At 43.4% G+C, this 9636-nt stretch overlaps 1 protein-coding gene across 2 annotated transcripts; it reads left to right on the top strand.

Moving 5' to 3' along the window:
• Window positions 1-245: 245 nt before the first annotated feature.
• gkap1 (G kinase anchoring protein 1) lies at window positions 246-9119 on the top strand. Of its 2 annotated transcripts, none has more exons than XM_072433572.1 (12): window positions 246-353; window positions 1276-1524; window positions 3583-3738; window positions 3939-4016; window positions 4378-4507; window positions 4581-4603; window positions 4681-4845; window positions 5857-5943; window positions 6507-6570; window positions 6715-6785; window positions 6859-6936; window positions 8904-9119. In XM_072433572.1, exons 2-12 carry the CDS (start codon window positions 1282-1284, stop codon window positions 8940-8942), a joined length of 1134 nt encoding a protein of 377 aa, XP_072289673.1. In that variant the 5' UTR covers window positions 246-353; window positions 1276-1281; the 3' UTR covers window positions 8943-9119. The 2 variants fall into 2 exon arrangements, with proteins under 2 accessions (XP_072289673.1, XP_072289674.1); XM_072433573.1 differs by having other exon boundaries at window positions 247-353; window positions 4684-4845.
• The last annotated feature ends 517 nt before the right edge of the window (window positions 9120-9636 follow it).

The raw sequence follows: 9636 nt of genomic DNA, 5'->3' as shown, positions 1-9636 counted from the left end.
TATGAACAACTGTATGTGTATGATATATATTTATGTATTATTATTTTGCACATCTATCGTATCAAATCAAACAAACAAACATATACGTGTGACATAAATGTATTTATTATTATAATCGTATCAAATGAACTAAATATATACGTTTTGATTCATTCATTCGTTCGTTTTACGCTTCGCGCTCGTCGCCGCTCCTTTTTGCCTCCTTCGGGCTTCCGTGCTCAGACTCGCCTTAAACACTAGCATTAGCATTGGTGCTAACCTTAAACACTGAAGCTTTTGCTTGAACTCATCGCACTTTTTTCTCCAGAATTAAACTTCTTCTCATTCAAATCGCCTCCACTTCAACACGAAAGGTCAGCACGCGTCTTTACACACGATTTTACACTTTTCTGGCCATTAAAGCGCAAATCTAGCAGCATATTGTAGTTGGCTAACTTAATGCTATTTGTAGCAAACTAACCCTAGCCATTTAAATCAGTGCGAACAAAGCTAATGTGTCTCTTCAATATGAGCTTTGGATCGTTTTGCTTTGGGATTTTTAATTTAGTCTTTAGCGTTGTGCTTAACTTAGGTCAGTCCAGGTTTTGGTTAATCATATTGTTAGTCCCTTTAATTAAAATGCTTTGTCACAAGAGTCAGTCATAAGGTCAAAGGAGATAATAAAGTGAACACGGAACACATTTTCAATGATTAACTCGTATCTCATATAAAAGCTGATCCGTCTTTATAAATGTAAAATAAGCAACAATTTCCAGAGTTATTGTTAGTTAGCTTGCTGTTATATTGGGAAGGTTTGGCAATAAATACTAGTTTCTGACCACAATATTGTATTTCAGTTTCACAAAAAGCCTAATTTGTGCTAAAGAATGGGATGTATCGTAGATAAAATGATCATTTCTGTAAGTATTTCCACTGAAACCCATTAAAAAGAAAACAGGGTCTTGCTTTAGAGCTGCAACCAACCATTATTCAACAGATGGATAGATTAATTGAGTGATTATTATTTAATTATTTGCGAGATTAATTGATTAACTTGTTTTAACCCTATTTTATATAACCTTTTATTAATTTATTTGATCTTGAAGTAAGTCCTGGCCTAGACTTAAGCATAATCTCCAATGACATAAATAATGACATAATAATACAATAGTAAATGTGTTCAAACCGAGCTCTGATATCACATGTATCGGAATCGTTTTTTTATGTTTTCAAATTGTATTAAATGTAATTATTATTAAAAAACAGCAACAACATGTGTTTTGGTGTCTCCTCCAGTCCACTATGGCGTCTTCTGCGTTGATCACGGTGCCCACCACGGCCTCCCGCTTCGCCCTGCTCCAGGTCGACTCCGACTCCGACTCGGATTGCTCCGACGGGGGGAAGACGGCGACAAAACCGGGCCGGGACCCGAGCGGTAAAAGCCGGCAGGGGAAAGGAGCGGCGGCGGGTAAAGCGCAGGGCAACGACAAAAAGAAAGACAAGAAAAAGAAGAGGAAAGAACAGCAACAAAGTGAAGCCAACGAGGTTTGTTAGGTTTCTGTTTCCCATCGGCCTTCACCCGAAATGAAAGTGATGAATGGAAAGCACGAGTCTCACACTCGGCTCACGTAGTGCACATTTTAAACACGTCCGGGAGCTTTAACGCTAGAGAGAACATGCAAATGATCTTCCGACTACCGCCAGATCCAAACCAGGACTATGACAGGACTATGACAGGACTATGACAGGACTATGACAGGACTATAACAGGTCTACAGCAGGACTACAACACAACAGGTCTACAACAGGACTACAACACAACAGGACTACAACACAACAGGTCTACAACACAACAGGTCTACAACACAACAGGTCTACAACAGGTCTACAACACAACAGGTCTACAACAGGACTACAACACAACAGGACTACAACACAACAGGACTACAACACAACAGGACTACAACACAACAGGACTACAACACAACAGGACTACAACACAACAGGACTACAACACAACAGAACTACAACACAACAGAACTACAACACAACAGAACTACAACAGGACTACAACACAACAGGTCTACAACAGGGCTACAACACAACAGGGCTACAACACAACAGGGCTACAACACAACAGGGCTACAACACAACAGGTCTACAACACAACAGGTCTACAACAGGTCTATAACACAACAGGTCTACAACAGGACAACAACACAACAGGACTACAACACAACAGGACTACAACACAACAGGACTACAACACAACAGGACTACAACAGAACAGAACTACAACACAACAGAACTTCAACACAACAGGACTACAACACAACAGGACTACAACACAACAGGACTACAACACAACAGAACTACAACACAACAGAACTTCAACACAACAGAACTACAACAGGACTACAACACAACAGGGCTACAACACAACAGGTCTACAACAGGTCTACAACACAACAGGTCTACAACAGGACTACAACACAACAGGGCTACAACACAACAGGGCTACAACACAACAGGGCTACAACACAACAGGGCTACAACACAACAGGGCTACAACACAACAGGGCTACAACACAACAGGGCTACAACACAACAGGGCTACAACACAACAGGGCTACAACACAACAGGTCTACAACAGGACTACAAGACAACAGGACTACAAGACAACAGGACTACAAGACAACAGGACTACAAGACAACAGGACTACAAGACAACAGGACTACAAGACAACAGGACTACAAGACAACAGGACTACAAGACAACAGGACTACAAGACAACAGGACTACAAGACAACAGGACTACAAGACAACAGGACTACAACACAACAGGACTACAACACAACAGGACTACAACACAACAGAACTACAACACAACAGAACTACAACACAACAGGTCTACAACACAACAGGTCTACAACACAACAGGTCTACAACACAACAGGTCTACAACAGGACTACAACACAACAGGACTACAACACAACAGGACTACAACACAACAGGACTACAACACAACAGGACTACAACACAACAGGACTACAACACAACAGGACTACAACACAACAGGACTACAACACAACAGGACTACAATACAACAGGACTACAACACAACAGGACTACAACACAACAGGACTACAACACAACAGGACTACAACACAACAGGACTACAACACAACAGGACTACAACACAACAGGACTACAACACAACAGGACTACAACACAACAGAACTACAACAGGACTACAACACAACAGAACTACAACACAACAGAACTACAACAGGACTACAACACAACAGGGCTACAACAGGGCTACAACACAACAGGGCTACAACACAACAGGGCTACAACACAACAGGGCTACAACACAACAGGGCTACAACACAACAGGGCTACAACACAACAGGGCTACAACACAGCAGGGCTACAACACAACAGGACTACAACACAACAGACGACAGGTCTACGACAGGCCTACGACAGGCCTACCCACGGTAACACGGGGAGGACATACAGACAGAGGTCCGGGAATCGTACCCACCCATGATTAAATTAAAATAAAAGTTCTTTGAATTGTCTTGTGTTTTCCAGTTGAGGAACCTGGCCTTCAGGAAGCTCCCTCAGAAGTGCTGCGCTCCAAACCTGTCCCTGTCTGGAATCGCCAACGACCTCCTGAACCCTGCAGCGGGACAGAACGCTCCCGGGGGCACAGAGGGCTGGCAGCAGTGGAAACAGAAGGACGAGCAGGTTATTGCAGCGCTTTCATTCACGCAGATTAAAGACCGACGGTCCAAATGTCTAAAGTGTGAGAGAATGAGAGTTTGTCGTGTTTGCTATTGACCATTTTTAGTCGGGACGGGGGAGTCTGGCAGCTGTAGGTGACTATTCAGCTCCGTGTACAGGCTTTACGGTAGAAGCTTGTCGTTTATGGCTTTTCTCCTGCGCAGATGACCTCAGAGTTGTACCAGGCGGACTTGGAAAAGGCATTGCTCATGAGTAAATTGGAGTACGAACAACATAAAGAGGTAAGCGCATACATCGCACCAAGGACATGCGCGTGAGGTCAGTGCCAGTGTTCGGAAGCTCCCTTTGTTCACATCTGCTGGAACATTGCAGATTCTGGTTGTCTCCTAACTGGGAACGCTACAACCGTTTAGCGCTGCTACGACTCGAGTACAATAAATCCTTCTGGAAGTGTTGTGCTTTAGAAATCAAACGTTCTGAATGGAAAAGGGCACGTTAATGTCTCAAAACAGTCTCTTAAAGCACGTCGACTTTTAGATTATTCTGTTGTAGTCGAAATTATAGCGACGTGGACTTGTATTTGCTTCTAAAGTTCTTGTGTATTGAGTAATGGATGGATCTTGTCGTTGGCGCTTCCGACAGAACAACCCAAATGCACCGTCGCCCAAAGCAACGGCGGGAAAAGAGGGCGGAGGAAAGAAGGACAAGAAGAAGAACAACCAGCAGACGAAAGACAAAAAGACGGTTTCCCTGCAAGACTTTCAGGCAGAAGGTCAGACGCACTCACATCCGCACTGCCCCGTGTTTCACAACCGCTGACCCGTGTGTCTCTCTCTCTGTTTTAGAACTGTTAAAGAAAAAGCAAGAGGTAAACAAGCGCGTACGGTTCACTCTGCGCGTCTCTTATTGCGTGGAAACCAACTCTGGTTCTTTTATTTTGAAAAGCAGGAATCCAGAACGGCAAATAACGTGGCGGTGCCTCCACCGGAAGAGCGGTTTTTCAATAAACTGGAAGACGACGTCACGCGGATCGTTCAGCAGGAGAGGAGGCGGGAACAGTTCAGCTCCGGCCAGGAACAGGAAGTCAGCACGTCCACAGAGCACGAGCCGGTGAGCGCAGAGCGAGCGGGACGAGTAAATCCATTATTCACACCCGGTTTAACAATATTCATCTCGTTTTCTTAATTTGAATATTTGGTGCGTTTCATTTATGTCAGACAATAGATAAGATATGATATAATTAGGCATGGTCAACCTGACGGACATCATTTTGACCGCGCCCCCCTCGCTGGCCGCTGACAGTTGTTATTGTTTTAGTGTAATGTTTTAGTGTAAATGTATTAGAGAACATGGTGAATAGGTGTACGTATGCTAACGCTAACACCTTCAGCTACATGACGTATGCTAACGCTAACACCTTCAGCTACATGACGTATGCTAACGCTAACACCTTCAGCTACATGAGGCACAGACAGAACTGTGGTAAGTGTCTGGTATGTTAACGTAACATATGAACAGTTATTCAGATAACTATAGCATAAAGAACATGCTAACAAGTTTACCAAAGCATCAGTTTTACCCCAAATCACTAAATCCACTGAATTCTTCTTCCTCTGTGTCACTTCTAAACAACTCCACAAACTCCAGAGGAAGAGGAAGTGCAGATTCTTCTTCTGTGTCGCTTAGAGCCTAGCGCGCCCTCTTGTGGCTGTCAGTGTGAAAATAACAAACAAATTGATATAATAATGTGTTAATAATATCACATATAAGTCGCTCTGGAGTATAAGTCTCACCCCGGCCAAACTATGAAAAAAGTTGCAATTTATAATCCGGAAAATGCAGTACAAGTGAAGTTCCATTTTAAATATTGTTGATAGGAAAAATAGTCAGAAGCAGAGGATAGTAATCAAGGTCGTTTCCTGGTCTCTGTTGCTTCTTTGATCCAGCGTTTGGACTTCTTGTTCTGATCATCGTGTTCGCAGCGACCTGATTCCACCGATTTTTAAGGCGCCAACTTAAAATCGAGGGCGAGGGACAGCGGCTCTCATCTATCGTCTGAAATGGAAGAAACAAACTGTGTAGGCCTTTGCTCACTGTTGTGGTTTGGTGTGTCCCACTCAGGACCCCAGAGCGGAGCAGCTGAAGTACGAGCTGGAGAAGAAAGGGCAGGAAATCCAGAAGCTAAAGAAAACCATCTCGCAGTGGGAGGTGAGGACTCTGAGCTCTCCTTTTATGCTTTAGTACCTTTTTTTTAGTAAGATCTGGTGAGAATACAGTGGATAAGGGACGTTTAAGTCATTTAGCGCTGTAACTGGATAACATTTTTTATTAATATTTGACACATATCACCCAACAATTGAACATTAAACGGTTAAATTTGACTATTACAATGAAACTTCAAAGTAGATATTTGTACAAATGCCGTAGAACAGCAACAAAATAAAAATAAAGTTGTGATAATAAAAGAATATCATTGAATGTTAGTTTCAGCTCAGAGGTTTCACATTTGTTATAGAAATCATTAAATTGTTTCCATGTAGAATGAAAGATCTCTTTGAGAAGTTAGATTTTTAGCTATTAAATGTGACAGTTTAGCGACAAAAACGACCAAATTGCATCTGAAAATGCTCCTGACACTGAATATCCCGTCTCTGTAGCTTCGTTTCACGAACACGCTTCACGAACACGCCTCACGAACACGCCTCACGAACACGCCCCACGAGCACGCCCTACGAACACGCTTCAATGACCCTTTTCTTCCCGTGTCGCAGGTGAAGTACAAAGAAGTCAAAGCCAGAAATTCCCAGCTGCTCAAAATGCTTCAGCAGGGTGAAAGTGAGTGATACGTGCTGCGTGTACTATGACGCAAAGTACTATTTTGAGTAACTCATGGGGCGCGGGGCATCGGCAGCCGCGATCATTCTCGCGATTGCCGTGGCGACGGATAAACAAGATAAACATCGTCGTGTTGTTTTCCAGTGAAGGACAAAGCAGAGATCCTTCTACAAGTGGAAGAGCTGCTGCACATAAAGGAGGAGCTTTCGTCACAGGTACAAACGTCAGCGGGGAAATGTAAACGTGTGAAACGACGCTCTGTTTTCATGATTCAACGTGTTTTTCCAGGTCTCGTTACTTCACGCGGCGCTTGAACAAGAACGCTCCAAAGTGAAAGGTCTCCAGACGGACCAGCCCAAACACCAGGTGAAAGAACTGTCTCTCCTGACCACCGCGCTGACCTCCCCAGGGTCTCGACCACGTTCAGGACCGAACACCTGCTCCGCCTGTTCAAATCGCACGGTCATTTGGTTTAAACACGTGTGATGTAAATGTAAAGGTTATTCAGATTCTAAGGCCAATCGCGGGTGGTTTTGTGACATTTTAGTGCAATCGCGGGTGGTTTTGTGACATTATAGTGCAATCGCGGGTGGTTTTGTGACATTATAGTGCAATCGCGGGTGGTTTTGTGACATTATAGTGCAATCGCGGGCGGTTTTGTGACATTTTAGTGCAATCGCAGATCGTTTTGTGACATTTTAGTGCAATCGCAGATCGTTTTGTGACATTATAGTGCAATCGCAGATCGTTTTGTGACATTTTAGTGCAATCGCGGGTGGTTTTGTGACATTTTAGTGCAATCGCGGGTGGTTTTGTGACATTATAGTGCAATCGCGGGCGGTTTTGTGACATTTTAGTGCAATCGCGGGTCGTTTTGTGACATTTTAGTGCAATCGCAGATCGTTTTGTGACATTTTAGTGCAATCGCAGATCGTTTTGTGACATTATAGTGCAATCGCAGATCGTTTTGTGACATTTTAGTGCAATCGCGGGTGGTTTTGTGACATTATAGTGCAATCGCGGGTGGTTTTGTGACATTTTAGTGCAATCGCGGGCGGTTTTGTGACATTTTAGTGCAATCGCGGGTGGTTTTGTGACATTTTAGTGCAATCGCAGATCGTTTTGTGACATTATAGTGCAATCGCGGGTCGTTTTGTGACATTTTAGTGCAATCGCAGATCGTTTTGTGACATTTTAGTGCAATCGCGGGTGGTTTTGTGACATTTTAGTGCAATCACGGGTGGTTTTGTGACATTATAGTGCAATCGCGGGCGGTTTTGTGACATTTTAGTGCAATCGCGGGTGGTTTTGTGACATTTTAGTGCAATCGCGGGTGGTTTTGTGACATTTTAGTGCAATCGCGGGTGGTTTTGTGACATTATAGTGCAATCGCGGGCGGTTTTGTGACATTTTAGTGCAATCGCAGATCGTTTTGTGACATTGTAGTGCAATCGCGGGTGGTTTTGTGACATTTTAGTGCAATCGCAGATCGTTTTGTGACATTATAGTGCAATCGCGGGTCGTTTTGTGGCATTTTAGTGGCCCAATTTTGAGAAAAGTGGCCCAGGCATGTCAAGGCACGTAAGAAAAGAAAAGAAAGTAAACATGTTCATGAACATGTTTTAGTTACATTGAATACGTTCTTGACATATTCTGTTACGCCGCCCAATCAGAGTTCTCTGTTCTGAATAAAGACTGACATCACTATACACGACACATGACACACGGTACGATAATATTACAATACACGCGATTGATGTATCTATGTTCTACGATACATCAATATTTTTTTAAAGAACCCAATACTTTTTAATTTTTCTTTGTAAAACCACAAACTCAAAATGAAACACGCCTGTTTGAATCATCCAAACAGTTAAAATGTCATATGTTTTGTGTAAAAAAAAAAAGTTCCTTTCTTTAAAACGAGCGACACAATTGTAGCGCGGTCACAAAAAAATGACCCGTGGCGATATATCGATACAGCAGCTCAGATATCGATACTGTATCACCAAATATAGTATCACGATATTTCAATTTATCACTGATTTAGAGCTGGAAAATGTGTTTTCTGTTTCTCATTAATACTGCAGTTTGAAGCCTAAATATTGTGATACCCCAAAATATTCAGAATACCACCAAACGAACACACTAACATACACTACATACTAAATAAATACATTACTTTCGGTACATGTATTAAGTTACTTCTCAACACTGTGTACCAATGACACGTGTACTATGCATACGGCTCATTTTAATTATGATTTTATTTGAAAATATTTATGTATTGCTAATGTCTTGACCTTTTTTTCTGTCTTTTCCACATTTTCCAGGCGAACAAAAAGGGCAAGAAAGCCTCCGAGACGGACTAGTGACGGCCGCGCCCCTCACACAAGTCTTCTCTCTCTCCGCCTGCTTTGCTCTCCACGCCAGAAGCATGTTTCTGTCCAACAAATCAGACTCTCATCTCAAATCAGTCCAGGGCGTGTCCCAGAGAGACGCCGCCGCCGCCGCCTCGTTCAGCGTTTCCCGTCGGGACGTTGGCGCGTTCCCGAGTTCTTTCGTTTAGGGGGTTTTTCGGCGCTGTGAAGTGAATAAAGGACTTTAAACAGTGACACGACTCTGCCACACGTGATTACCACGACGACGCACGGCAGTAAGTCTCACGGGTTCAGTGTGTTCATATGTTCTCACGCGTCTTACACTTTCTCCAGAGTGGGACAAAGTAACGGCCCGTAATGGTAACGAGTGCAAGGCGCGAGTCGCTCCACTGAAGGGTAACTTGGAGGAAGTAATGGTACTCGACTCAAGTAAAAGTACAGAGTAGTTCAAGAAAGGACTCGAGCAAGTATTTTGAGGGATCTAGCCGGGTAAGACTTCCTGGACCAAACATCTGATTTAGAATGTGAAGGAGAAAACATGAAATAATGCTTAAAGTTTTGGTGTCTTGAGTCCTCTCACCTTCCATTCTCACCTCCTTCCTTGCCTCCTTCCTCTCCTCAGCCTCCAGATCTCCTCCCGTGCCTCTTTTCCTCCTCCCTTGCCTCCTTCCTCTCCTCCTTACCT

Source organism: Eucyclogobius newberryi, unplaced genomic scaffold (assembly GCF_026437365.1).
Source record: "Eucyclogobius newberryi isolate DKJ021-1_F unplaced genomic scaffold, fEucNew1.0.hap1 SCAF_6, whole genome shotgun sequence".
NCBI classification, from domain to species: Eukaryota; Metazoa; Chordata; class Actinopteri; order Gobiiformes; family Gobiidae; genus Eucyclogobius; species Eucyclogobius newberryi.
This window is presented reverse-complemented; position numbering and strand designations above follow the sequence as displayed.